The sequence below is a fragment of the Dipodomys merriami genome, unplaced genomic scaffold (genome assembly GCF_024711535.1).
Source record: "Dipodomys merriami isolate MVZ:Mamm:240054 unplaced genomic scaffold, mDipMer1.0.p SCAF_28, whole genome shotgun sequence".
In the NCBI taxonomy this organism is placed as follows: domain Eukaryota; kingdom Metazoa; phylum Chordata; class Mammalia; order Rodentia; family Heteromyidae; genus Dipodomys; species Dipodomys merriami.
Window position 1 is genome coordinate 1,878,179 of NW_027204270.1, and position 27,296 is coordinate 1,905,474.

The window sequence follows — 27,296 nt, forward strand, 5'->3', positions numbered from 1 at the left end:
CCAGGTTTTAGAACAAAATTAATACTGGCCCCATAGCTGGGTACCGGTGGCTCACGCCTGTCATCCTAGCTACTCAGGAGGCTGAAATCTGAGGATCGTGAGTTCAAGCCCCACGACCGACAAAAAAATACTGGCCCCATGAAGTGTGGCAAGTTCACTGGCGCTCGAAGTCAGGCGGCCCCAAAGCCCACGCCTGCACCCTGTGCCTTTAGGCTGGGCAGAGGGAGGGTGCGTGCCTTGGCATTTACTTAATTGCTCCGTCCCTTTCTCCATCTCTGCTTACACCAACTGGCGTTTTGGAAGAATTTATCCGTTTTTTTCCCCTTGTCAGTTATCAGTATAAAGTTCCCTATAATCCTCCTTTAAAAAATGCCTTATTCTGTATTGTCTATTTGATTCTCCCTTTTTTCCCCTTTTCAGATCCCTTCCCTCCACCCCTCTCCCCCCCCCACCCCCACTGATGTTTAATCTCAGGGCTTACCCGAATGTTCAGCTAGTTTATTCAAGGCTTGAGCCACGCCCCCAGGTTGGCTGTTTGCTGGTTAAAGGAATCTCACCTGGCCTAGCTTCAAACCACAATCCTCCAGGACTCAACTTTCTAAGTAGCTGGGATTATATGTGTAAGCCACCAGCACCCAGCTGCACTTCAGGTCTTAAAAAGTGTAAATCACCTATGTTTATTGGATTTCAAAGGACATTTTGGTTCCCTTCAGTGTTCCAGGAATGGTGTTGTAGCCCGGTGGTAGAGCATTTGCCTAGTGTGTGCAAGGGCCCAGAGTTGATCCCTAGGCAGACAGACAGACAGACAGACAGACAGACACACACACACACACACACACACACACACACACACACACACAGAGTTCTCCATTTGCTGTGTAAAGTTTAACTATAAATGTGTATAAACAGAACATGCAAATATTATAAATGAATATGTAGCTGTGTGCTAAAGTTTATCCAGATTTTATCATTGCTGTTTTGTTTGCTTAACTTGGATTTTGTAAAGCACATTGCAGTCACCAATTAACCCATTTCCCTACCTGCTACATCTGTCTTTACTCTAAGAAGTGTTGAGCCTCATTGTATGTGTATTCAGACATCGGTAATGCTTTTCACCCTGCAGTATAAAACGCCTTCCCAGCTTTTCATTGTGTGGTTATCTTTTCTACCGTTTAGTTGGGTCTCTTACAGTCAAGGTTCAGTCGTGTGTAATTGGCTTTTTTGTTTTTGTAGTGATAGCAGGGTTTGGAGCTCAGGCCCTTGTGCTTGCTCACTCAGCTAGAGCTCTACCACTTGAGCCATGCTTCCAACCCTGCTTTTTGCTGATTATTTTGGACACAGAATCTAGTGGACTTTTCTGCACAGGCTGGCCCCAAACAGTGATCTTCCAGGTCTCAGCATCCTGAGCGTAGGATCACAGGTGTGAGTCCCGCACGGCTCGTTCAGTGTTCTAGTGCAGTCTGGAGCTCTGCTGGGGATGTCCAGTGCAGCCGTTTGCCTGGGGACTTGTTAGGCTGCTCCCTCCTGGCTGTCCCCCACACGGGAAAGGCCCTGCCACCCCTCATGGGCTCCCCACCCTCCTAGGGCCCTTCCATGCTGCCCCGCCTCAGCCAGCGCCTCACCAGTTCAGCCGAATAGCCAATGCAGGTCTCGTATTCTCTCTTCAGCCTCTGAAGGCACAGATCACCATTTTCTGGCTTTCGGCGTTTCCTATCCTCTGCCTGACTCCCCCTGCCCCTTCCCCTGGGCATCAAGAATTTCTCTTGGCCCTGATGTTCTCCTCTTGTCTATCTGCAAGTCTATGGAAGGTCGCCGTGTGTCCCGGGCTGGCCTGAACTCTCAGTCCTCTGGGCCTGGCCTCCCGAGTGCTGGGATCACAGGCACGCCCAGTCCCCGTGGTCTTTAGTTCCGTGGATGATGGTGCTCTTGTCTTGCTCTGTCCTGGGAGACGGTCCGCCTTTGCGCTGGGAACTTCCTGTCCACCGCTGCTTCACGTCCAGGACCTCGGCAGAGGATGCGGTTCGGGCTTCCCCTGACCTCTTCCAGGACGCTTTCTGTGCAGTGTTCTCTCCTTGCTCTTCCCTGCTGCCCGGAGGCCACGCCCATTCAGTGGCGCTTGGTTTCCAAGTGTGCTGGAGGCCCTGGCTCCGCTCTCTGTGGTGGTGGCGCCTCCCGCACCCCTCCTGTGTCACCTGAGATCACACAGCCGCCCACCGGTGAGCTCCCGCGCTGCAGGCCGATCCCGTGTCCCCTACTGAAGTGTCCTGGAGCCCTCATCCTTGCCCGGGGCCTTCTCTGCCACAGGGCTGCCAGCTGCCTTTGCTGGCATGAATGGGGCAGGGGTGGGGAGGGAATCCCAGATGTGAGGGGCCTTGGCCATGCGGGACAGGGAGCAGGGTCTCAGGCAGTGTCCCGCTACCCTGTGCTTCCACGCTGTCCACCCCAGCCTGCTGCCCAGAAGCTACCTCGACGGACCCACCCGGCCCCACCCCATACCCCTGGGCACCAGCTGCTTGCTTTTTTTTTTTTTTTTTTTTTCCAGTAGTGGGGCTTGAACTCCAGGCCTGGACACTGTCCCTGTGCTCTTCAGCTCAAGGCGAGCTCTCTAGCACTTGAGCCACAGCACTATTTCCAGTTCTTTGGTGGTTTATTGGAGATGAGTCTCACGGACTTTCCTGCCTGGGCTGGCTTTGAACCACGATCCTCAGATCTCAGCCTCCTGAGTAGCTAGGATTATAGGCGTGAGTCACCGATGCCCGCTCACCACCGCCTTTCTGAGTAGTCCCCCCGGACTCCATGCCCCTGGGCATCGCTTCTCTGGCCGGCACCAGCCTTGTACAATGGGGGTGGGGGGCTGGCCTGTCTCACCCAGGGAGCCTCTGGCTCCGGCCCTGTTGTCTACTGGCACTGCTGCATAGGCTGGAATGAGCCTGGAGAGGTGTGCAGAGCCTCCGCCCTGGAGCCTCCACCTGGCTGCCTCCATTCTGCCCCAGCCTCCTCTCCTGGGGCCCTCCTTCCCGAGCACCACCTCTGCTGCACCAGCCACACCTGAGGTCTCCGGGCACCAGGTGTTCTGCAGGCCTCCCCGCTTCCGCCTGGACGGGCCTGAGCAGCTTCACACCCGGGGGGGGGGGGGGGTTGGTGAGGTTCTTATCCAGGCAGATCTGGGAAAGACTAGACACAAAGACTCGGGCCAAGAGGACGCCTTTAACTGGCCAGGCTTTACAGGAGTCGAGCCCGCCTCCCGGAGGCCCTCCCGGCTCCACCACCTGAGTGCAGGCCTCGGGCTGCGCGGCCAGTGGGGCTGCCCGTAAATCATCATCTACATAAATACAGGCTGGAGATGGCCAGCTGCCGCAGTCCAGGGTCTAGCACCGAAAGGATCTGCTCGCTCGGATGGAGCCCCCCGCCCCACATGGTCTCTGGCCCAAGCCAGGGCCAGGGCGGGCCAGGCCTTCCTCAAAACAGCCTGCGGGGCTCCCGGTGAAGATGAGGTGGCCCGAGCACCAATCCACTCCTCTGAGTCCCTCGTGGCCACATGAGGGGTCTCTCGTGGCCTCCTTCCTCAAGGCCACAGGGCTGGGGCAGATCCACAACTGTAGAAATCCACAGCCATTGAGGGGCCGGGCCAGGAACGCGGGGTCCATGCGTTTCCTCGGTGGACACCAGAGGCCTGGCTCAGGCTGCAGCGGGGCGGTGTGGCTCTGGGGCAGATGGACCACTGGGCTGGTGCTTCACAGTCCTGTTGGAGGCTGCCCATGTGGCCACTGGGGACGGGAGGAGAGGAAAGGGTCAGGCTTGGGCGGGGGAGGGGGGGTTGGTTCTCTGTAACGGCCAGCCTTCAGGCTGGTATCTCTTCTTCCTTTCCCAGCTGCCCAGCCTTATCCACTCAGCCCTGCCCGGCTCCACCTCCAAGGCCTGGCTCTGAAGGGCTCGGGCATCGAGAAAGCCCTCTGCTGCGGGGCTCCTCCAGCCTCTGCCCACCAGTGTGCTCTGCCACCCCTTACCTGAGCCTGGGGCTGGGGCTGGGCTCTCGGGGAGCCGGGAGGGCCCGCCTGCAAGGGGAAGGCACAGCTCAGGCCCCAGCCACAGTGAAGCCAGGCCCCACACAGTCCATCTCCTCCACCTTACTCCATGCAAGCAGAAGGGGCCTGGGGGCTCCCCAGAGTGACAGTTCCCGGGGTGAAAGCAGAGCTCTGAGCTGACTATGGAGGGCTCATCCTCAAAGCCAAGCCAAGCCCACCCCAGGGCAGGAGGTGGGCCCAGGACCCCCAACCAGCAAGTCCCCACTCAGGCACACCCGAGACCCACTAAATAACCCTGGCTTTGCTCAGGGGGTGCCCAGTGGTGCACTACCACCCTGGACCACTGGGTGGCGCTGTGGGCAGCATTATGCCCCTCTCCTGTGAGCCCCCTCGGCGCTGAGGACAGTTCAGGCCGGCCGCGTAGCCCACCCGGCCCTGCGCTAGGGTGGCTGAGGAACTCTGGGCACCGCGCGTGGCCGGCAGGAAGGCTGAGGCTCTTTTCCTGGCCTGGCTCGGGTCATGTGGTAACGTCGGGTGTCAGCGGCGGCAGGCGCACGCCACCCCGGCCCGGCTCACCTTCCTGGCACGTGGGCCCCGTGTAGCCGTCCACACAGCGGCACTGCCCGTGGACGGGGTCGCAGTCCGCGCCTCCTCTGCAGTCACAGCGCAGGGCACAGCCCGGCCCGAAGCGGCCCGCTCTGCACTCTGCGGGCACACATGAGAGGGACGGGGCTGGACGGGCCACGGCGGAGAGCGGAGGAGGGCCGGGGGCCTCAGCTCCCTGCGGCCTGCCGCCATCTCTGCCCTGCCTCCCTCAAAGACATCTGTGTCCTTGCGTTCAGGCACGGGAGGACACAGGCAACGGTGCATGCCCAGAATCACCCCCTGCGTCCCTGCCAGTGGTTCGACGGGCAAACGGAAGCCTGGTGGCAATGGCCGCTCTGGCTCCCAGTACTGGAGAGGCCAGGTGGTCACAAGGCGGAGGGCAAAGCCCAGCAGGATGCCCCGCCCCCTTTCAGTGGCTCCTCCCCTCAGGTTGGCCCACCCCTCTGGTGGCTCTGCCCCTCAGGTTGGCCTGCCCCTCCAGTGGGCCTCCCGGTCTGGAAGGACCACTGTCCCCTCCATGTGGAATCCCACCAGTGGCTGATGGGCCCAGGACATCTTTCCATCTCACCCAGGTCTCCCCCACGGCAGAGGTACCACTGTGGCAGCAGACACTGGCGGGACCGTGGGCGGCTGGCAGGCAGAGCCTGGTCCAGCCAGGGCTGAAGCCCAGCGGGCTCTCCATGGAACACCTGGGTCCAGCACGGGAACCACAGGCCACAGGGACACGTACCCCATAGGATGGATGTGCACTGACAGGGGACTCATGCCCACACCCCATCCCAGGCAAGATCCCCCCGTCAGACGGCTCCCGACCCCACGGCCCCACCCCAGGACGGAGCCCCCACTCACCCAGCTCACAGGCGGCTCCCGTGCGCCCTGGTGGGCACAGGCAGAGGCCGGTAGAGGGGTGGCAGGGTCCTCCTCCGTCACAGCCACAGCGCTGCCCGCAGCCCTCTCCGAAGAAGCCTGGCTCACACCCTGCGGGGACAGCGGGCTCAGCGTCCCCAGCCCCTGCCCGGCTGCTGAGAGCCGGGGTGCGAGGGCAGCTGGGGGCCCGCAGGGGAACCGGAGACTCACCCCGCTCACAGAACCGGCCCTGGAAGCCCACAGGACAGAGGCACCGGCCGCTGACCGGGTCACACGGGGCCCCCTGCTGGCACTCACACACCCCTTGGCAGCCATCTCCGTGGAAGCCAGCGGGACAGGCTGAGGGCACAGTGGGTCAGGGAGTGAGCGCCAAGAGCAGGAAGCAGCGGGAAGCCCCCAATTTCCCAGGGGGAGCGGGACCAGGCGAGGGGGGGGCTGTGTGTCTGCGTTCCCCCCCCCACCCTCCCCGGCCAGCTCCCTCACATCCCAGCCTCAGCCGTGTGACAGACGTAGCTGTTGAGAGGCCGAGGCCAGATGGAGGCCGGGCGGCGCAGGGGCGGCGTGGACTCACGGTGCTCGCAGGCCTGTCCATAGAAGCCGGGGCTGCAGCGACACGTGCCCGTGGTGGGCTCGCAAGTGGCCCCGTTCTGGCAGAAGCACTCCAGGCCGCAGGCCGCACCGTAGCGCCCCACGGGGCAGGCTGGACACAGACAGTCCCTCAGGCACTGGCGGGACTCGGGCCTCCTGCCCTCCCCCCCCACAGTACTCACCCTGCTCGCAGTGAGGCCCTGTCCAGCCCAGGGGGCAGGAGCAGTGGCCGCTGCCCGCGTGACACCAGCCGCCGTTCTTGCAGTCACACTCGTGCACACAGCCCTGGCCAAACCGGCCCCGGGGACACCCTGGGGAGCGGGACAGTGCGGCTCAGAGCTCTGGCCGGGCTGGACACGCACCGGGGGCATGGCCGAGCACGGGCTGACGCTCCTTCAGCAAACACCCAAGTGTCCGGTGCTGGCCTCGCCCGCCCGGCCCGCGGGCCAGGGAGGCACTGTGCGGGTCTCACGGCTCACCCGGCGCTTCCAGCCGCCCATGGTCGGGTCCGAGGGTCACTCAGAGACAAAGGGGACGATGGCCCTCTGGGGGCTGCCAGCACCTGCCACTCGGGCAGAACCACCTGTGGGAGCCAGCAGGACAGGCTGGGGAGCCGTCTGGGCGTGGTGGCGAGAGCTCAGGCCCGGGAATGGGCGCGAGGGGCACGGGCCCCTCAGTGACCCTCACTTATAACCTGATCCACAGTGGAGCCCAGCCTGGAAGCGCGGCAGGGCTGGGCCTTATCCTGGCTGGACCTGGGCTTCTGCCCCCTGGCCTCTCGGGTTCTGGGAAGCCCCAGGCTGAGCACCTGGGGCGGTAATTCAGCCCCTCAATGAGGAACCAGGGAGAGGCTGGGCTGCGGGACTGGGGTGTGGCCAGGGGCAGCGTCCTGGCTGTGAACTGCCGTCCCTGTCCCAGCCTGCCCTTCCGCCTGCGCTCCTGTGTCCCCTCTGCCTGGGACTGGCACAGAGGGCCGGGGGGGGGGGCGCTCCAGGAGATGATCCGGCTCCAGCCACCCCACCCCCTTGCCGGGAGGGGCCCTGGTCAGAACCCATGCTCAGCCTGTGCGTGAGGGGCCAGTTGGGAGAGGCAGGGCTGGGGGAGGGGAGGAGAATGGTTTACCCAGACTGCACAGTGACAGTGCCACCTCTGAGACCCCTACCCACCATCCCACTCCGTCCCTTGGGGAATTCATAATGGCTCCTAGGAACAAACCCGCCCCATGGGCCTCTGCGGTGGCTCAGTGCCTGGAAGGTGCCTACTCCCTCCCAGGAGACACTCACCAGATTCACAGTGGGCTCCTGCAGTCCCTGGGGGGCACTGGCAGGTGCCGGTCACGGGGTCACAGGCTGCCCCCTGCCCACACGCACACACCTGGGCACAGTTGAGGCCGAAGTAGCCCTGAGGACAGGCTGTGGGGAGGGGACGGGTGAGTGGGTCCTGACAGGTACACCTGGGAGACAGGACAGGATGGGCCCGGGGTGGGAAGGCTCTACATCTGCACAAACCATCCCCCCCTCCCCAGCATCTCAATCCAACCGCAGGCTCTGGGTGGGGGGGGATGGTGCGCTCAGGGCCAGCGCCGTCCTCACAGTCACCCTCAGCTGTCTGGGCCCGAGACAGGGAAGTCCCCCATGACTCAGGAGAAAGGCTCTCTGGCAGGAAGCTAGCACACTCAGCTGCAGCTAGCCGAGCCACCGCTAGCAGCCAGCCTGGCCTCCGCCCAGCCCTGCTCTAGCCCCTGGCAGACATGGCTGGGGCAAATGGGCCGAGGGCAGCCCACACCGGTCAGGCTGGCCGGAGAGCGGGGGGAGCGGGCCACGGTGGCGTGGATGCCCTCTCTCCACCACCCCAGCTCAACTCAGCCCGGGAGTGCCGCACGCCCGGTCAGGGGGCGAGGTCAGCACCGCCTCCCGTCCGTGCCCAGACCCTGCTCTTGGGAGACGCATGGTGAGCCACCCAGCCTCGCAGACCGCGCTCACCCTGGCTGCAGTCGGCTCCCAGGAAGCCGGCGGGGCAGGCGCAGGCCCCGGTGGCCGCATCGCAGAGGCCTCCGTGGAGACAGCCACATGTGTGCGCACAGCCTGGCCCAAAGCGCCCAGGAGGGCATCCTGGAAGGAGAGAGGTCCGACTGCCAGGGCTGGGCTGCCAGAGACTGGCCGCAGCTCCCCATCGCATAGCACGCAGCTCCTGCGCCCCACATCCCGCCTCCCCCTCTCCGCGGAGCCCCTTGGGATGGGGCCCAGCAGAACCCCGGCCCCAGAGCACAGGCAGCACTCACGCTGCTGACAGCCAGGGCCGTGGTAGCCGGGAGCACACGTGCAGGTCCCCGTGGTGGGGTGGCAGGCCCAGGTCTCGCCGGGACACTGGCACGGGCGACCGCAGCCTTCTCCGAAGGTGCCAGGCTGGCAGGCTGGATGTAGGCAAAGTGGGGTCAGGCCCGGCCCAGCCTCCCAAGTGGGCAGCTTTCCAGGAGGCCCACCGGCTGACGCCGTGGGTGGAGCAGAAGCCGGGGGTCACCTACCCCGCTCGCAGCCCAGCCCCGTGAGGCCAGGCGGGCAGTGGCACTCTCCGGTGACGTGGTGGCAGGAGGCCCCGGGCGGGCAGTGACAACGCTGGGCGCAGGCGTCTCCAAACCAGCCGTGCGGGCAGCCTGCAGGAAGGCCGTGACTGGGGCAGGAAGGCCCCGGGGCAGGAAGGCCCCGCCCCCACCCAGCCCAGGTGCCGCACGGGGGGTGGGGGTGGGGGGGCTCACCATGCTCACACCGTGAGCCCCGCCATCCCGGGGGACAGAGGCAGGTCCCCGTGACGTGGTGACAAGCAGCCCCCCGCCGGCAGGTGCAGCGCTCCTCACAGCGAGCCCCGAAGGTGCCCTGCGCACACGCTGCGGGAGGAAGGCAGGCAGGGGCTGGGCCGCGGCGCAGGACCCCGGGGACTCGGAGGAGGCAGGGCCCAGCCACGGGAGTAAAGTGTGAAGAGCACTGGACCAGCCTGCCTGGGGCCGCCCCAGCGCCCACCACCACATACTCAGGATAGACTTGGGTCCACCTCCATGCCCACCCGTCCAGGCTCTGAAGGGGCTCCGGGCCTGGATGGATAACCAGGCTCCCTGAGCAGAGGGCTTCAGCCGAGACGGTGCCCTACACACCGCAGGCTTCAGTCCGCATGGCTTCGGATCGTCTCTCTCCCCACCAACCCCCCTCAGAGCAGAGCAGAGGCAAACACTCCCCAGCCCCGTGAGGCTGGCATTCTAGGCCCACAGGCTGGGCAGCTCAGACACCAGACCCTGCCCTGCCCCCCCTGCCCTGCCCCCCCTGCCCCGCCCCTCCGCTGGTGGCTCTGTGAGGACCAGCCCTGGGCCTCCCGCCCCCTCCCCCCACTCACGGCTCTGGCACTTGTCCCCGGTCCAGCCAGCCGGGCAGAGGCACTGGCCGGTGCGCCAGTCGCACAGACCCCCGTGGAGACAGGCGCAGCTGAGCTGACAGCCGGCTCCAGAGTGTCCAGGGAGGCACTCTGCAGGGAGAGGGGGAGGACAGGCTCCGTGTGTGGAGCCCAGGAGGCCCCGGCCCCAGCTTCCCAACCCAGGGCCTGCGTTTTCGTGTGAACGTGGGGACCAAGCTGTGAACCCACACCCAGAACCCTGTGTTCTGGCCCAGAGCCTGTCTTGGCCCACCAGCCCTCTGTCTGCGGCCTGACCCGGCCCACCATTCTCGCAGGCCAGGCCGGTCCAGCCCTCGGGGCAGGTGCAGTGGCCCAGGACGGGGTGGCAGCTCCCTCCGTTCCGGCAAAGGCAGGAGTGTTGGCAGTTCTTCCCGTAGAGGCCAGCCGGGCAGGCTGGAGCCAGGAAGAGAAAGCAAGCTACAGCCTCTGACCAGCATGGTCCCTCGGGGAACACAGGCTCCCAGCACCCCTCCACAGCCCAGGGCGTGGGGTGGGGAGCTCACCCACGGCTGATGACCGACCCCAGCCCCATGCTGGAGCCCACCAACTGGCTTTGCAGCACCGAAGGGCACCCCACTCCCCAGGGTCAGGGACCCAGGGAGTCCACGCCCAGCCCTGCCCTGGCTACTGCTGAGTCGTGTCCACCCCAGCACCCACTGCCCAGGTGTCCCACACAGACCCAGCAAGAGGCCACAATCGAGGCCTGGAGCCCGGACCCCCGGCAGGGCTTACCCTGCAGGCAGGAGGGCCCCGTCCAGCCAGGCGCACAGTGGCACTGCCCGTGGACTGGGTCACAGGAGGCCCCGTTGGAGCAGCTGCAGGCCTGGCTACAGTTCAGCCCGTAGGTGAGGGCTGGGCAGGCTGCAGGGGGAGAGGGGGCATCAGGGACCTGATCAGATGCGGGGCATCTGTTCAGCTTGCCCCAAGCCCGGCCTGGGCCGCCCCTCCACAGAGCGGCCACATCTGGGACAGGCCCTGGGGTTCTCAGGGGCAAAGCCCTGGACACCCAGGATGCTCCCTCCCCCAGAGCCCGGGAGCCTCTCCCCGCGGCACCCGGGCCGAGCGGAGCCTCACACACCCTGGGAGCAGCGGGGGCCCCAGCGGCCGGCGGGGCAGATGCAGGAGCCATTCACCGGGTCACAGTCGGCCCCCGCGGAGCAGTTGCAGGCGCTGAGGCAGTCGAGCCCAAAGAAGCCGGCAGGGCAGGCTGCGGGTGGGCGGAGGTAACCGTGACCGGGGACCCCTGCTATGCTCAGGAGCCCCCGGGCCCATCCCTGGCCTGCGCCCACTTACTGCGCTCACAGAAGCTGCCCCGCCAGCCGGGGGGGCAGGTGCACGCCCCGCTGACGTGGTCGCAGGCCGCCTCATTCTCACACTGGCACCGCTGCTCACAGCCAGGCCCAAAGAAGCCCTGGGGGCACCCTGAGACAGCCCGGCCCCATCAGCCAGGGGCCAGAGCCAGCAACAGGGCCCCTCCCCTACCAGAGGGGGCACCTGGTCATTAAAGTCCCAGGCAGGCTCTGGAAGGTCTCGGATCTTACCGACTTCTAAGACAAGTTGGCCTGAGCCCACCCTCTCCCTACCCGCTGGGGTAACTCCAGATGGGGACAGGAAGACAGGTGCACACGTGCCTCTGTGCACAAGCGTGCAAGTGCATGTGCCCAGGTGTGCATGCAGTGTGATTTGTGTTTGCACGCGCATGCCCTGTGCACCGGGCAGCGGGGGTGGGGGTGTGTGTGGCTGGGGGCCGGCTAGGACTCACGCTGCTCACACCGGGGGCCCACATAGCCAGCCTCACACAGGCACAGGCCGCTGGCGGCGTCGCAGTGGCCGTGGGCCGCGCTGCAGTTACAGGAGTGGACGCAGTCCGGGCCCCAGTGCTCACTGTCACAGGCTGCAAGAGAGCACAGCGTCATCCTGCGCAGACCCCACCAGATCTCCCCACCACCACGGCCGGATCAAGGCCCTGAGCAGCCCGGGACGGGGCAGGGAGAGGCGGCGGCCTGAGGGGCAGGCTGGGGAGGCCAGGTACCTCTCTGGCAGCTGAGTCCAGTCCACCCGGGGGCACAGCTGCAGCGCCCGGTGACTGGATGGCAGTGCCCGTCATTGGCACAAGAACACCTCCTCTGGCAGCTGGGCCCGAACCAGCCTGCAGGGCAAGCTGTGGGCGGCAGAGAGGGCAAACGTGGCACCCAGCGCACCCGCGCCGGCGCGGCAGGCTGAGGTCGGTGTGGGCCTCACTCACCATCCTGGCAGCGGCTGCCGACGAAGCCCGGGAGGCACAGGCAGGCTCCCGTCCTGGGGTCGCAGCTGGCGCCGTGCTCGCACGCAGGGCATATCTCCTGGCAGCCGAGCCCCCAGCGGCCCTCGGGACAATCTGGTGTCCCCAGGGCTAGTCAGTCTCCCCTTCTGCCCCGACTGAAGGCCTCTGTGCCCAGAGGAAACCACTGCTCTCCCCTAGGGCTGCCCACAGGAAGGGCAGGCTGGAGTATCAGAGTCCTAGGTAGTCCCAGGACTGCAGGACGCTCACCCACACCCCAGACCCACACCCCAGCCGGGGGCAGCTCACCAAGCAACATGGACAACTGCGAGAGGGGCTAGGAGACCCCGTGCAGGGAACCGGCCACCCAGGCCGGGAGGGCCACAGCACCTGGGCCACAGCACCCTCCCACGCCCAGGCTGGGTCCAGGGTGAGTGCTTGAAGCTGCTGCACAGGAGCTTCCGGTCTTCAGGGCTGCATCCTCCGGCCCAGCCCTGACCAGGCACCCGAAGTCAGTACCCCAGAGAGGAGGAGGCCACTCACCTGCCCCACAGTCCTCCCCCGTCCTCCCTGGTGGACACAGGCACTGCCCGGTGACCCGGTGACAGGGTGCTGCGACACAGGAGCAGGATCCGGAGCAGTTCACACCGAAAGTCCCTTCTGGGCACTCTGTAGGAGGGGGGCAGGAGAGGACTAAGCCCTGGGCATGGGAGGCCCACTTCACACTGTCCCTGCCTGCCCAGCCCGGGAGTCTGCCCTGCCCAGCTCTGCCCCGTGCTGCCCTGCCCTGCCTGCACTGCACTGTGCCGCCCTGTGCTGCCCCATACTGCCCTGCCCTGCCCTGCCCTGTGCTGCCCTGCCCCGTGCTGCCCTGCCCTGCCCTGCCCCGTGCTGCCCTGCCCTGCCCTGCCCTGTGCTGCCCTGCCCCGTGCTGCCCTGCCCTGCCCTGCCCCGTGCTGCCCTGCCCTGCCCTGCCCTGTGCTGCCCTGCCCTGCCCTGCCCTGTGCTGCCCTGCCCCGTGCTGCCCTGTGCTGCCCTGCCCCGTGCTGCCCTGCCCTGCCCTGCCCCGCACTGCCCTGCCCCGTGCTGCCCTGCCCTGCCCCGCACTGCCCTGCCCTGCCCTGTGCTGCCCCACACTGCCCTGCCCTGCCCAGTGCTGCCCCACACTGTGCTGCCCTGCCCTGCCCCGTGCTGCCCCGTGCTGCCCCACACTGCCCTGCCCTGCCCCGTGCTGCCCCGTGCTGCCCTGCCCTGCCCCGTGCTGCCCCATACTGCCCTGCCCTGCCCCGTGCTGCCCCATACTGCCCTGCCCTGCCCCGTGCTGCCCCATACTGCCCTGCCCTGCCCCGTGCTGCCCCGTGCTGCCCCATACTGCCCTGCCCTGCCCCGTGCTGCCCCATACTGCCCTGCCCTGCCCCGTGCTGCCCCGCACTGTGCTGCCCTGCCCTGCCCCGTGCTGCCCCACACTGCCCTGCCCTGCCCCATGCTGCCCCGTGCTGCCCCATACTGCCCTGCCCTGCCCCGTGCTGCCCCGTGCTGCCCCATACTGCCCTGCCCTGCCCTGCCCTGCGCTGCCCTGCCCCGTGCTGCCCCATACTGCCCTGCCCTGCCCCGTGCTGCCCCTCACTGTGCTGCCCTGCCCTGCCCTGCGCTGCCCCACACTGCCCTGCCCTGCCCTGCGCTGCCCCGCGCTGGCACCAACTCCAGCCCCAGCAGGAGCAGCGGAGCACTACCAGGGTGGGTCGCAGAGAAGGACAGGGACAGAGGAAGGTTAGCCTTGGGGCACCATCGGAGATGGGCAGGGGCAGACAGAGGGCACGCGGCCTGTCAGGCAGGAGCTACGGCCACCAGCACCCTGGAGAGCTCCCAGGAGCAGGCGGCAACCTTGTCCCCCTTCCAGCCCCACTGGGGTCCCCAAGAGAACCCCTACCACTCCAGCCCACCGGGGTGCACCCATCCAGCCCCTCTCCTCCCCACCGTACCGCACCTCCGACTCAGCCCCACGGACTGTGGGAGAATCTGCCTCCACCCCATGGTGCTCACAGGAAGTGGGGTGGTAAGGAGTGGTGTCCAGAATGTTCTAAACAGAGACAAGCCGGGGCCCCGAGGCCTGGGCTCCCCCACCTTGAACTCAGTACAGGGGCCCAACAGCCCAGGATTCAGAGCACCTTGGCGGTGGTGGCCTGGCACTGGGTTCCACAGCAGGGCTGCAGGAAGGTTCACGGTGCCACGCCCCGGGCTCTAGGAGCCTGTGACCCGCAGTGACCACTCCCTGAGCCTGGCAGAGCACAGCGTGGGGAGGCTGCCCTGCCGCCAGCCCAGATGTCAGGGAAACGCTGCAGGCCCCACAGGTGTGCAGCAGGTGAGAGCTGCCGTCCCGGGACGCAGGGGCAGGCCGGGGCACGCGCAGCCCCCGCGCACGCTCAGGAGTCCGCAGGGCGGGGCGGGGCAGGGAGACTGGCCACGTTCTGGGCCGCAGCGGCCTCCTCACTAACTAGCTGCAGACCCATGCGCAGGACAGTAATAGTTCCCAGAAATGTCTATAAAAGTGTGTGTGTCATTTCCTGTGGCTCATTCTTGGGGCACGGAAGGCTTACCCTAACAGGCAAGGAAAAACAAAAAGAGGAGGGGGCTTCTACCTCCTGACGCCCGGGCTGGCTCCAGGACTGCTGGGCAAGACCTCCTCTGAGCTCCACATGAGGCCTGGAAGGCAGGTCCCAGGCCTGGGGGTGGCTGCGCTGCAAGTATGCGCGTGTGCATGCATGTGCCCATGCACACACGTGCAGACTGTGCACACTGCATGTCTACATGGGTGTGTACGTGTGTGTGTGTGTGTGTCAGGTGGGAGCTGTCAGAGGCTGGGCACTGTCTACATCTCTATAAGCCCCGCAATGCTTGCCCAAGTGGGAAAGCAAACACTTGGAACCACTGAGCTCAACCTGAAGCCAGACACCGTGTGTCCAGGGTGGGATTCCACCCATACCCATGTCACTCCTGCACCAATAGAACGTGAGAACGCGAGTTGGCATTATCCCAGAGCGGGCCCAGCCAAAGCACCCACACAGACACTGGGTGCAGACTCTGGGTGCAGATAGACACTGGGTGCAGACAATGGATACAGACACTGGGTGCAGACATTGGATACAGACACTAGGTACAGATAGAGATACTAGGTGCAGCCAGAGACACTGGGTTCAGACACTGCGTGCAGACAGACACTGAGTTCAGACGCTGGGTGCAGACACTGGGAGCAGACACTGGGTGCAGACAGAGACACTGGGTTCAGAGAGAGACACTGGGTACAGACACTGGGTACAGATTAGAGACACTGGGTGCAGGCTGGGGCCTGGCCAGGGTGCTCACAGCTCTGGTCGCTGCGGCCAATGTGGGCTGAGATGCTGGCCAGAGGGTGCTGACTTCCTAACACTGCTCCTCTGTGGCCTCTGGGCAGGCTAGGTGGGGCAGGGCCTCTCTGTGCTTTACCCCCAGCGGGCAGGGAAGGGAAGCGGCCACGGCTCTGCCACCCCTCCCTGGCCCGGCCTCCTTGAGGCAGGAACTATGTATGGGTCCCATCAGCTCCCACCAGCTCTTCAGGCCAACAGGAGTGGACAGCAGGGCCCTTGCCAAGGGAGGCCGCAACAGCAGCCACCGCCGCAGCCCCAGGGCACACACCCAGGCCTTCCCTCCCTCATGGGCCCACGGCTGCTCAGGGCTCCTGGTCGTGATGCCTGTCATCCCTGCCCAGCCCAGATGGGCTGAGGGGCACAGGGGGCTTGGCTGGGGGCTGCTGGCAGCCCCGGTGCCCCACCCTCCCATCCAGCTCCCTTTGCCTCCCACTGCCAACAGGTCAGGGTGTGGGTTCCCAGCATGACTTGCTCCAGGCCGGTCGTAGGGCTGAACTCACTGGTCCACTTGGGCTCTGTGTCTGAGATCTGCCTGGACGGGACCCCCCATCTCTGCCTGTGCAGCTGCAGCCCATACCTTACCCCCTCACCCCCGGACTCCAGGTGCAGTGCTCTCAGAACACCCAGTGGGGTGAAGGAGTGAGAGCGGTTTTGGAGAGGCACTGACCCCTTCTCTGGGTCAGGCCCGGGCAGAGGCCTGGGCAGTTCTAAAGCACACACAAGCAGCTGCTGCCACAGCAGGTAAAGGCTCCACGGGGGCCCGGGTACTATGGCCAGCAGCCTCGAGCCGAGCGGCCGTCTGAGCCACACACATGCACACGACCCACGTGACCCACACACCAGGATCGCCGGGGGTGGCCACTCACCTTGGCCACAGTCCTCCCCCAGGTATCCAGGCGGACACTGCCTCCGACACTCGCCACCCACAGGGTCACAGGCCACGCCTGGTGGACAGGTGCACCTGTGCCGGCAGCCTGGCCCAAAGAAGCCTGGCTCGCACTCTGCAGGGTGAGGAGGTGAGGGTGAGAGGCGCCCAGGACCACCCACCCCGCCCCGCTCCACCCCTCTGCGACCCCTTCCCGGCCCTGGCTCACCCTCCTGGCACCGCCGGCCCCGGAAGCCGGCCTTGCAGGAGCATCCGCCGTCCCTGGGGTCACAGGAGTGGGTGTGGGCCCGCTCGCAGCTGCAGTCTTCCGAGCAGCCCGGCCCGAAGGCCCAGGGCGGACAGGCTGTACCCACAGAGCCGTGAGGGGCCTGCCGGCCCGCAGGGCCCGCCCCTCCCAGCCCTGGTTACTACGGCAACAGTGACAGACCCCGGAGGCTGTGCCCCCTTCCAGAACTTTCCGAGGATCCCAGCATCGCACTTGTGCCCATTTTATAGCCGAGAACGAGGGTCTGCGAAGTTAAGGTTTCGCCCTGGACCACACCGTTCCTACCCAGTCCTGACGTTCCCCTCTCCAAACCCTCCTCTGACAAATGCCCAAAGGAGGTCTGCCCTCCGCCACCCCCACCAGCCTCTTCCTTCCCTGTGCACTCCAGGGCTCACCCTGTGGCGGGGGGCTGAGGACCGGGCCCCGGGCCTCGTTGCCAGGCCTCACTCCAAAACCCAACCAGTGCCCAGGCCCCTGCCAGGCTCCCTGGGGAGGCTCGTCCAGCCGGTGCCTACGGCCCAGCCCCTCCAGAGACCAGGGCCAGGAGGCTCCCTGAAGGGGGGGACGCCCCCGGAGCAGCGCAGATCCCAAACCAACCCAGAACGCTGCACGGGGCTCCCAGCACGGGAGAGTCTCAGCCCCTCTGGCCCGGGGCCAGCTTACGCACTTGGGGCAGCAGCACTCACCGAGGTGGCAGAAGCGGCCGTACAGCCCCGGGTCGCAGAGGCAGGCCCCGTAGAGGCGGTGGCACCGGCCCCGGTTGGCACAGTGGCACTTCTTGCGACAGTGTTTCCCGTAGAAGCCCTTGGGGCAGCCTGAGGAGATGGGGGTGGCCTCAGTGAGAGCTGTGGTGCGCGGCCAGGTTCCCACATCTGTCCCCCGGCACAGGAGACGGGAGAAGCCCCGCCCGCGCGGAGCGATGCACCTCCCGACCCTGGCCAGCTTCCCCACGGTCCGAGGCAAGGGACCGTCTGGCCAGCCTCCCCACGGTCCGAGGCAAGGGACCGTCTGGCCAGCCTCCCCACGGTCCGAGGCAAGGGTCGGGGCGGAGCACGACGCTCAGCGTGTGCCTAAGGGACAGCGTCCCCTCCCCCCCAGCCTGCGGCCTCCTCAACTCTGCTCCTCCGTGGGACTGAGGCCTGACTCCCCCGCCTCACAGCAGGAAGGACGCATGAGCCCACTGGCCAGGTCCCAGCCCCAGGCTCGAGAGGCTCCAAGGCTAGCTTTGTGCTTTCCAGAATGTCTTCCCCTGACCCATACCAAAGGGGCTGCAGTGGATGGGAGGTGGACCCACAGTCCACCCCAGGATGACATCGTCCCCTAGGATGACATCATCATAATAGGATGACACTATCACCCCAGAATGATACCATCCCCAGGATGACATCATCACTCCCAGATGACATCATCATAACTGTATGACATCATCATAACAGGATGACATTACCACCCCAGGATGATGCCATCCCCCCCAGAATGACACATCATAACAAGATGACAGCATGCCCAGGATGGCATCATCAGTCCAGGATGATGCCATTTTGCGTTATCCACGTGGGCCCAAATGTCCTCGCCAGACAGGCTGAGGGATCTGAGAGGAGGGGAAGGCAGTGGGGCACAGCCGTGGGAAGTCACCGGGCACTGACCAGAACGAAGCAGTCATGAGCTGAGGTGCCCAGAGACGGAGAAACCCACACAGGGTCCCGCCAGGGCCCAGACCCTCCTGGACTCGCCTGGCCAGGTCTGTTTGGCCTTTGGGGAGTCTGGGAACCCTCCCACAGGGCACCCCAGAGCAGTCTCCAGGGAGCCACACGGATGTGGCAAAGCAGTGGCGGGCCGGTGTCTGCCAGGTGCCCTCGGTCCTCCCCAGAGCCTGTGGAGCTCCAGCACTACATGAATGTTTCTGGGAACGGGAAGGGGGCTCCCCTCCTCCCCAGGAAGCCCAGTCCAAGCACCTGCTGCAAGCCAGGTCTCCACCTGCCGCAGCTGAGCCCCAGGGAATTAGCAACAAGGAACACTCGACATCTGTCCCTCTAAAGGCCTCCTCCGTCCCAGGCCCCGCAGAAGCTCTGGAAGCCGGTGGGCAGGAGTCCATGCAAAGCCCCCATTACGGGCCCTCCTCCCCACAAGGAGGCCGGGCAGGAGACCGGCCCCCCCATCCCCAGGGGCAGCCGCAGAGGCTCCCGAGGGGTCGCACGCACCATCCTCACAGCGGGCTCCGCCGACTCCCGGGGGGCAGCGGCAGGCCCCCGTCACAGGGCCACACGTCCCGCCGTTCTCACAGCCGCAGGCCGAGCTGCAGTTCTTCCCGAAGGTGCCGGGGGGGCAAGCTACGGGGGTGAGGAGAAGCACCAGGGTCACTGGTCAGTAGGGCTCTGAGCAGCGTCCCCACCACACACGTTCCAAGGCCCACACGGGTTCAGACGCCACCGCCTGGAGTGCACAACTGTGACTCCCAGACCCAGCCACACTCACGGCGGACGAGACGTCACCATCCAACCCCGCACCCTCTCCCTCTGATCGCACGTACGCACCCCGAGCACCCCGAACCTCACAGCCATCACAGCCCGGCAATGCCCGCAGGTGCCCAGTGCCGTCCCGGTGATGCCCACGGTGCCCACCGCTGTCCCCGGTGATGCCCACAGGCACCTACCGCTGTCCCCCCAGTGATGCCCACGATGCCCACCGCTGTCACCTGGTGATGCCCACAGGTGCCCAGTGCCATCCCAGTGATGCACATGGTGCCCACCGCTGTCCCCCCAGTGGTGCCCATGGTGCCACTGGCCCTGTCTGGGGCTCACCCCCCACCCCCCGCTCAGCACTGTCCTGCAGGGACTCACTCTCATTGCAGATGAGCCCGGTCCAGCCGTCCGGGCAGTCACATCCATCCAGGCCCGGGAGGCAGGTCCCTCCATTCCTGCAGTCAGCGCAGGTCAGGCTGCAGTCATGGCCGAAGGAGTCACCCAGGCAGACTGGGGACAGGCAGGGAGAGGCGCCTCAGAGCCGGACCTCAGCCTCAGACCAAGAAAGAGGACTAGAGGGCCATCCCAGCCCAGAGGCCCTCGAAGGAGCCAAAGGCGGAGGCCAGGGAGAGCCTCCCTGGGAGCTGCGGGCCTCCTGAACCCCACATGGACATGCACCCTCTGCAGGTCACTGTGGGACACCGTGGTCAGCGGCCTGCTGACCCTGAGGGCAGGAGGGCAGCACGGGGCCCAAGCCCTCACCAAACTTCTCCAGGAGCCTGTGCTCTCCCCGGAGCTCCGCCTCCTCCTCCTCGGGCCCGTAGTCATCCTGGAAGAGCTGAGGTAGTTCATCTCGCAGCACCGCGATGTGGGGCAGAGGCCGCACGAAGGGCAGCTGGCCGTCCAGGTCCACCGTGGGCTCCTCCAGGGCTGGGGAGGACCACACAGGCACCTTATGCCTGCCACCCACTGCTCTCCCAAGGAGAGCGGGTCATCTCTCATCTGATCAGGGGAGCTGGGCCACCCAGAACCCCCGGCCGGCATCTGTCTGGGGAGGGCTGTCTCATCGGCCCTGCTGCCCTACCACCAAAGCAAGAGGTGGCCTGGAGCGGGGGCGGCGCGTGGCCGGACAGCGCGCAGGACTGGGGGCAGGGAGGGGCAGCCGGGATGCTCACGGGTGCAGCCTCGGCGGTCCTCGTCCAGCCGGTAGCCGGCCTCGCAGAAGCACTGGAAGGAGCCGGCCAGGTTGGAGCAGTGATGCTCACAGCCTCCACGGCTGGAGGCGCATTCGTCCACATCTGCAGGCAAACGGAGCTCCTGGCGTCGGGAACGGGGGCCCTACCCGCCCTGGCCCTGCCCCCTGGACAGAGCCCAGGCACACTGGCAATGCCAACCCACAGAACGGCAGTGTCTCAGGTGGTGCCAGCCCCCGCCGAAGGAGGCCGGACCGGAGATCCGCTCAAGAGCAGCCAGGAGGGCGGACCCCACCCCGTGAGAGCGGCCGGTGACCACAGGCCAGAGAGAGGGAGGGAGGCTGGCACCGCCCTTCTGTAGCAAGCAATGGGGCTTGGGGACAGGGACTGGCAGGCTGGAGGGCCAGCCTGGACCCGACGTCCTTCCCCGGCACCCAGGTGCGACCGAGGGCGGGGACTCACCCTCACAGCTGCAGCCGTCAGTGCTGAGCCGGTAGCCGGCGTAGCAGCCGCACTCATACCCACCAGGGGTGTTGGCACACGCCTGCTGGCAGCACGGGGAATCCATACAGTCGTCGACATCTACGGGCACACACAGAGCCCACCTGTGCACCCCATCCACCATCTCCTGGGCACAGCCTGCACACACTCACACACAACCACAGGATTACACAGAGCAGGCCCAGGCAGCCAGGGCGGGACTGGCTTCCAAATGTGGCATCAGACCAGTCCCTGAGCCGGGGTGAGCCCTGGGCTGGCGTGGGGCGGGCAGCCGGGAAGGAGCTGGCTCATACCGACCCGAGGTGAGCCCTGGGCTGGCGTGGGGCGGGCAGCCGGGAAGGAGCTGGCTCATACCAATGCAGGTCTTCCGGTCCTCGTCCAGCTCGTAGCCACGGGGGCAGGTGCAGAGTGGCCCCGTGCTGGTGTGGCTGCAGCCGTGCGAGCAGCCACCGTTGCCAGCCTCACAGCTGTTCACGATCTCCATCTCAATCCCTGCAACAAAGCCAGACGGCGGGGACAGGGGACAGGGCACAGGGTTAGCAGCCCCCCGCCCAACAGCTGGGGCCCCATCGCCACGGAAGGAAGGTGAAGATGGCACCCCAGGGCATTCTGGGAGCCCTCTGCCCACGGTCTGCTCACGGTAGCACTGCCGTCCATCGGCGCCCAGCTCGTAGCCCGCGTGGCACACACACTTAAAGGATCCCTCAGTGTTGAGGCAGCCGTGGGCACACTGGGCCAGCCCCGTGGCACATTCGTCCACATCTGAAGGAAGAGAGCAGGGGACAGGCTCAGGGTCCCAGAGGAGCGCGGTGGCACCGGCACCTGCTGCTGACGCCAGCTCGTGAGCATCAGCCTCCCGGCTGTGGCCGTGCGGCGCACACTCTCAGGACCGGATCCTGCCTGCCACAGCTGCCCCGCGGGTTCCCCAGGGGAAAACTGGTCCCTGGGCATCTGGGCGTCCTGGATCTTCCTGTGTGTGTGACGTTGAGCCTGCTGCAACCAGCTGTGCCCAGAGTGACAGGCTCGCCTGTCACACCCAGACGAGGTCTGGTGGTACAGTGTGTGGGGCCGTCCCTGCCCTGTGGACAGCTGGCCATCCCGCAGGGTGCCTTGGGAGCTGACCACTGCTGCACAGGCTGCCAGTTAACATGTCAGACTCCCTCGGAAGTCACTGGACCCAAGGTCAGGCGCCCCCAAGTCTGCCCATCCGGGGGTCCACAGATACAAGGAAGAGCCGGGACACCCAGACACCCAGGCATAAAGCGAAGCACATAAGTCACCGACTGTGATGATGAGAGCTAGCGGGACATGGAAAGGCATCTGGAAACTGTGCCCAAGGACCTGGAGTCATGGATCAAGTGGTAGAGCACCAGATGTGGGCAAAAAAAGACTGAGCAAGAGCACAAGTCCCGGGGCTGGGAAGGCGGCTCAGTGGTAGAGTGCTTGCCTTGCATGCATGAGGCCTGGGTTCGATTCCCTAACACCACATAAACAGAAAAAGCTGAAAGTGGCGCTGTGGCTCGAGTGGTAGAGCTCTAGCCTTGAGCTGAAGAGCTGAGGGACAGCGCCCAGGCCCAGAGTTCAAGCCCTACAACTGACAAAAAAAAAATGCACAAGTCCCTGAGTTCAAATCCAGCAAATAAACCAAAACAAAGATTAAATAGGCTGGGTACCAGTGCCTATAACTCCCAGCTTCTCAGGAGGTAGAGGGGTGGGGATCGTGGTTCAAGGCCAATCCAAGCCAAACATTCTCCAGACGCCCATCTCAACCAACAGCTGGGCACTGTGCACCTGTCATCCTACAAGTACCCAGGGAGTAGACACGAGGGAAAGTGAGTTCCTACCTCAAAAAAAAAAAAAAAAACTGCAGCAAAAAGGGCTAGAGGCATGATCGAGTAGTGCAGCCCCTGCCTAGCAAGCCTGAAGCCCTGAGTTCAAACCCCAGTACTGCCAAACACCAAAATAAAATGCTACGCTGAGCAATGTCCCTTATTCCTGGTGAAGCACGATTGGGGAGGTGGCTCACGGAGCGATCCCTACTCCCCCCGAGGAGGGGGAAGACTGAGGACCATCCCAGCTCGCCCAGGCATGCTGGGTAGGCGCCTCTGTTCCCACACCCACAGACCCGGGGGCCGGAGGGAATGGAAGCACGCTCTACCCTCACAGGCCTTGCGGTCGGAGGCGAGCTGGTAGCCCGCATGGCACCCACAGTGGGCAAGGCCCCGGCGCGCCTGGCACGTGTGCATGCAGCCGCCGTTCCCGTCTGCACACGGGCTTCTCCCTGCAGCGGACACAGAGGGACGGGAGGAGATCAGGGCAGGGTGGAAGGGGACCGGGTAACTTGAGACTCCTGTCCCCAGAGCCCGCCTAACCCCCAGTCTCCCACGCATCTCCCCATGTGGGGTGAGCAGCGGGGCGCATGCCCACAGCTCTGAGCTCCCCTGTTCCGGCCTGGGCAGGGGCTGGTCTCCCCATGGGTGGGAAGCTTCTGAGACCCTCTGGAAGACCCCACAGCAGGGCTCTGCTGAGGAGCCGCCAGCCGCTGAGCTGCCCACCCCCCAGCTCAGGGCTGTCAGGGGTTCAGAGGACCCCACAGGACCAGCTGCTGAGGGCTTCCAGAGGGACCGCCGCCCCAGAGTCCTCTCCTGGAGGCCAGGATACCAGAACCAACAGCAGTGTTGTGACCCCACACCTCTGTAACCCCAGCTCTGTGAGCACCTACTTCTAGCCCTATGAGCCCCAATTCTGTGACATCTCCCTGTCCCCCCTTCCTCCCCCCGGCCCACGGTCCCAGCCCGGGGAGTCTGCGGCATCCACTCACGGACACAGCGCCTGCCATCCTCCTGCAGCTGGAACTCCGGCCGGCACTGGCAGCGGTGCCGCGTGGCTGTGAGCTGGACACACTGGTGCTGGCAGCCCCCATTGCCCAGGGTACAGGAGCTGATGGCTGGGGACACAGAGAGCCCAGGTCAGCCCAGGAGGGAGGGCTGGCAGGGACAGGCAGGGCCCAGCCCGCAAGGGCCTTCAGAGACGTCCATCCACCCCTGGCCCCCGAGCGGGGCTTCAGGGGGAGGCACTGCTCCGTGGCCGCTCTGGCCCACAGGCTGACTTTGCTCTCTGCCACCGATGGGTCTGCAGGATGGCGGCCATCTTCTGTATCCTCCTGTCCCAGCCCGCCTGACATCTGGACACAGAGCCAAGGCGGCACACACCGCAGCACATCAAGGGCCACTGGGTAGGCAAGGTGAAGCCTCGGCACCCCAGGAACAAGCCCCCCGCCCCCTGGAAGGACGGCAGAGGGTGGCAGGGACCTCCCTCCGGGTTGGTCCTCAAGGCAGATGGCGTGGAGATGCTGTGGATGGCCACCTGTGGCCTGGCCGGGGCCACGCTTCACACCTGACCCCAGGATGCCCACTCTTCCCAGTGGCCAAGGGACAGCACTCCGTGAGACCGCAGGCCGGGAACCGGCGCCCCAGCCCTATGCGCTTGGCCCCCTGCTCTACGGGAGCAAGGCGAATGGGTGAGGGCCTGGATATCCTGTGGGTAGACTTGTGCCCATGCCCTGCGCTGGCCAGGGAGGCTGGGGTGGAAGTGGGACTGGGCAAGGCGCTGGTGGTAAGCTCCAGGCCAGCCGCAGCCAGCTCCTCCTCCAGCCAGCCTGGATTTGGTTGCAATCAGGTATCTGGCAACCCTTCTGTGGTTAGAGGAAGCTGGCTCCAAGCTCAGGAGGGAAGCCGCAAGAATGTATTGCTGCCGGGCAGGGCAGAGCACCGCCGCGGGCCCGCGGGCCTGAGCCAGGGTGGGCTGGAGCAGACCTGAGCCGTGGCACCGGAGCAGGCTGCGGGCTCTCCCCACGATGCCACCTTCCCGAGCGCTGGCTTGGTGTGGGACTTGGGCCGCACACGGGTTGGGCTTGGGGCTGGCACCACAGACAGGCAGGCGCTCCGGGGCCACGGCGCCGGCGGCCGCACGGAGCACATGAGCTGCCTCGGAGCTCCGAGGAGGCCAGGCGCACTGTCGGCCAAAGGCAAGGCTTCCTTCAAAGCAAGCTGGTTTAAAAACCACAGCCCTCACAAAACGGCCCTCTCCCCATGTGGGGGGGGGCACGGCTGAGGGCCCACCCCACATCCTCGGAACAAAGCCAGAAGTTGGGGGTGGCAGTGGGGCTTCAGCACACTGAAGTGGGAAGAACGGCAGCAATATCCTGAGCCACGCCCTGGGTCCAACTCTCTCCCAGATCAGAGAGCAGGAGCTGTCTACCCCCAGGCCCGGCTGGCTTCACCTGAGCTGGTTCGGCCCCGGCCTTTCTTCCATAGAATCAGGGGTGCGCGCAGCCTGCGCCGGCCCCGCATTCCGAGGGGCTCTGTTTATTTGTGTTCACCACACCAATAGCATCCCTGCTCGGGACACGTAATAGGAACCAGAAGCCCTTTCTGGCAGAGCCGGGCAGAGTCCGGGCAGGGAAGCAGGCTGGTCAGGCACCTCATGAGGACCAGGGCCCGGGAGACCGTGGCAGGGCAGGAAGGAGACAGGCCGCCCCTTGTCCACAGCAGGGCCCAGGATCCCTCTCTGCCTGGCACCCGCAGGCCCCATCCTCCTGTCCTCCAGGCCACAGAGCTGTGATCTCCAGATGTTCCCAAGCTGTGCACCACCGGGAGCCGGGCCAGCACCACTCCATACATCCTGCGTGGATTCCCGGAAAGCTGAGCGAGGCAGATTTTCCACGGTGCTGGGATGTGCGGCTCTGGGAAGGGCCGGGCTCTGTGTGACAGGGCCCCAGGGATGATGACCGCTTCCTCTCGTCACTGAGATTCAGTCCACAGACCCCTGCCCAGGCCACAAGCCAAAGCCTCGCACCTGGTTCTAGTTCTGCGAATCAGAACTCGGAGCTAATCTCGGGCGTCTGTCAGAAAGTGAGGGTCGGACGTGGCCTCCGAGCGGGAGAAGACCCCTCGGCCTCCCTCTGCGATCGGCACTCACACAGCTGGCTCCACAGTTGGGTGTGGTGGTTCACGCCTGTAATCCCAGCACTGGGGAGGCTGAGGACTGAGAGTTTCAGGCCAGCTTGGGCTACATGACTAGACGGGATCTCAAAAATAAATACATAAATCGGCTCCACGAGCCCCGGCTCCGCTTTCACTTCTATTACACTGAAATGGAATTCTCGTAAAGGAAAAGCCCTGCCCGAGGTGGGGGCAGGAAACCTCAGCCCAATCCTGCTGGAGCCTCTAGCTCCCATCCAAGACCAGGGGCCTTCTCTGCCAGGGGCCTGCTCCGGTCCCTGCCCACGACCAGACACTCTGTGTTAAGGTTTATATCCCCAAAACGTGTGTGTGGAAGCCCTAGCCCCCAACGAGATGGGCTTCAAGTGGACTGGCCGAGGTGACAGGTAGACAAGGAGGGGGTGGCGAAGAAGGACCCAGGGAGCCTCCAAGGGGTCACAGGTGCCTGGAGAGCAGCGGCCCTGCCCCCAGTCACCGTGAGCGGGCCGCACTGATGAGGCCAACCTCCAACACCCTTACTGCCTGGACACCCGCTCCTCACCCAGCCACAGCCCCAACCTGTCCCGCCTCACACGCCCCTGCCCGTGGAGGCCACGTGAGCATCACTAGCTTTTGTTTCTCTAGAGAACGTATGTGTTCCTGGTTTTCCATTTAGATGGCCCATCCGTCAGGCCCGTCAGATGCCGAGTTCCAGAGGTTAGGCAGCATCTGGATGGTAGGCCCCCACTGAGGGAGAGACGGTGGAACTGTTAGGGGCAGACCTAACAGGTAGCAGCTAATATGCAGCCCATCATGGTGCTTCCTATTCCCATAGTGCTCCGGGGTCCTGACCAAATGCTTCTTCTTCCCATAATGCTCCGGGTGCCCGCTCAACCAATGGAAAGAGCTGGGACAGCCCTTGTACACGCCATCAAGCAATCAGCACAAAGCCGGGAGAGCAGAGGTGGGAGGAGCCTCTGACGGTGAAAGACCCTGGGAGGGGACCCTCTGGACTCTTTGGGCCCCTCGTGGGGGAGTTTTGCTGCTTTCTTTCATGGCTTTCCTTTACTTTCAAATAAACTTACTCTTTTACCTTAAACACGTCTCTGCCTTTAACTTCTTTAATGGGTAGAGAAAACAATCCATCCCCCTAGACCGCATGACCACTACCCAAGCAGTGCCGTCCGTCATCCGTGAGAGATGCTATTTCAGCCCCAAGGTGAAGCAACCTCCTGCAGCTCCACACACCCTTCCCCAGCTCACCTCAACTAACTCCCGTGGCGACCATCTCCCTGCATGCCTGGCGGGGCCACTGTCAGTCCCATGAGCTCCCTTCCCAAAGCTTAACACGCCCCTTCCCCTCTCCATAACTTAGCAGGCCTCTTTCCTAGGCAACACTAGGCCCATGGAGCAAGGGCAGTAAATAATCAACTTCCAACCCCTCTACCTTGGGATGGCACTCCTCTGGGGCAGCTACCACCAAACATCTAAGGCAACAAGAGCCCCTTAGAGTGACCTTCAGGTCTGGGCATCTGCAGAGCTCCTTATCTACTACTTGGGCAGCAGCCATCCATCCTAGTCTGCCATGATGAAGCCCCTGGCCCGCACATCCACACCGGGGTCTCGGCCTCCTAGCCCCTTCTAGCCCCTCCTAGCCCTCCTAGGCTATATTAGGTCACCCCAGACAAGAGCCGGTGCTTCGTCTCACTTCTTCTCCCTTGTGAGAAGGGGTCTTGCCCTTCCCTTTACTGGCAATAAACCTTTTCTTTGTTCTCTGTACCTGGATGTCTGCATGGTTTTCTGGCAAAGTCTAACA

At 64.8% G+C, this 27,296-nt stretch overlaps 1 protein-coding gene across 1 annotated transcript in view; it reads right to left on the reverse strand.

Moving 5' to 3' along the window:
- Window positions 1-2,582: 2,582 nt before the first annotated feature.
- The window catches only part of Megf6 (multiple EGF like domains 6), an 81,298-nt gene continuing 56,584 nt past the window's right edge, over window positions 2,583-27,296 (reverse strand). The window contains exons 6-38 of the mRNA XM_070037174.1: window positions 23,320-23,445; window positions 22,657-22,779; window positions 21,138-21,260; window positions 20,853-20,990; window positions 20,460-20,579; window positions 19,980-20,102; window positions 19,567-19,734; window positions 19,183-19,314; window positions 18,544-18,672; window positions 17,029-17,157; window positions 16,286-16,420; window positions 16,058-16,192; window positions 12,331-12,456; window positions 11,773-11,904; window positions 11,560-11,688; window positions 11,290-11,421; window positions 10,821-10,949; window positions 10,606-10,734; window positions 10,260-10,388; window positions 9,792-9,920; window positions 9,471-9,599; window positions 8,842-8,970; window positions 8,611-8,739; window positions 8,368-8,499; window positions 8,069-8,197; window positions 7,370-7,498; window positions 6,269-6,397; window positions 6,070-6,198; window positions 5,709-5,837; window positions 5,481-5,609; window positions 4,602-4,730; window positions 4,008-4,055; window positions 2,583-3,767 (exon numbers count right to left, since the gene is read on the reverse strand). Of these exons, the coding sequence (XP_069893275.1) occupies window positions 3,679-3,767; window positions 4,008-4,055; window positions 4,602-4,730; window positions 5,481-5,609; window positions 5,709-5,837; window positions 6,070-6,198; window positions 6,269-6,397; window positions 7,370-7,498; window positions 8,069-8,197; window positions 8,368-8,499; window positions 8,611-8,739; window positions 8,842-8,970; window positions 9,471-9,599; window positions 9,792-9,920; window positions 10,260-10,388; window positions 10,606-10,734; window positions 10,821-10,949; window positions 11,290-11,421; window positions 11,560-11,688; window positions 11,773-11,904; window positions 12,331-12,456; window positions 16,058-16,192; window positions 16,286-16,420; window positions 17,029-17,157; window positions 18,544-18,672; window positions 19,183-19,314; window positions 19,567-19,734; window positions 19,980-20,102; window positions 20,460-20,579; window positions 20,853-20,990; window positions 21,138-21,260; window positions 22,657-22,779; window positions 23,320-23,445 (4,175 nt within the window). The 3' untranslated portion in view covers window positions 2,583-3,678. The remainder of the gene's footprint in view (window positions 3,768-4,007; window positions 4,056-4,601; window positions 4,731-5,480; window positions 5,610-5,708; window positions 5,838-6,069; window positions 6,199-6,268; window positions 6,398-7,369; window positions 7,499-8,068; window positions 8,198-8,367; window positions 8,500-8,610; window positions 8,740-8,841; window positions 8,971-9,470; window positions 9,600-9,791; window positions 9,921-10,259; window positions 10,389-10,605; window positions 10,735-10,820; window positions 10,950-11,289; window positions 11,422-11,559; window positions 11,689-11,772; window positions 11,905-12,330; window positions 12,457-16,057; window positions 16,193-16,285; window positions 16,421-17,028; window positions 17,158-18,543; window positions 18,673-19,182; window positions 19,315-19,566; window positions 19,735-19,979; window positions 20,103-20,459; window positions 20,580-20,852; window positions 20,991-21,137; window positions 21,261-22,656; window positions 22,780-23,319; window positions 23,446-27,296) is intronic.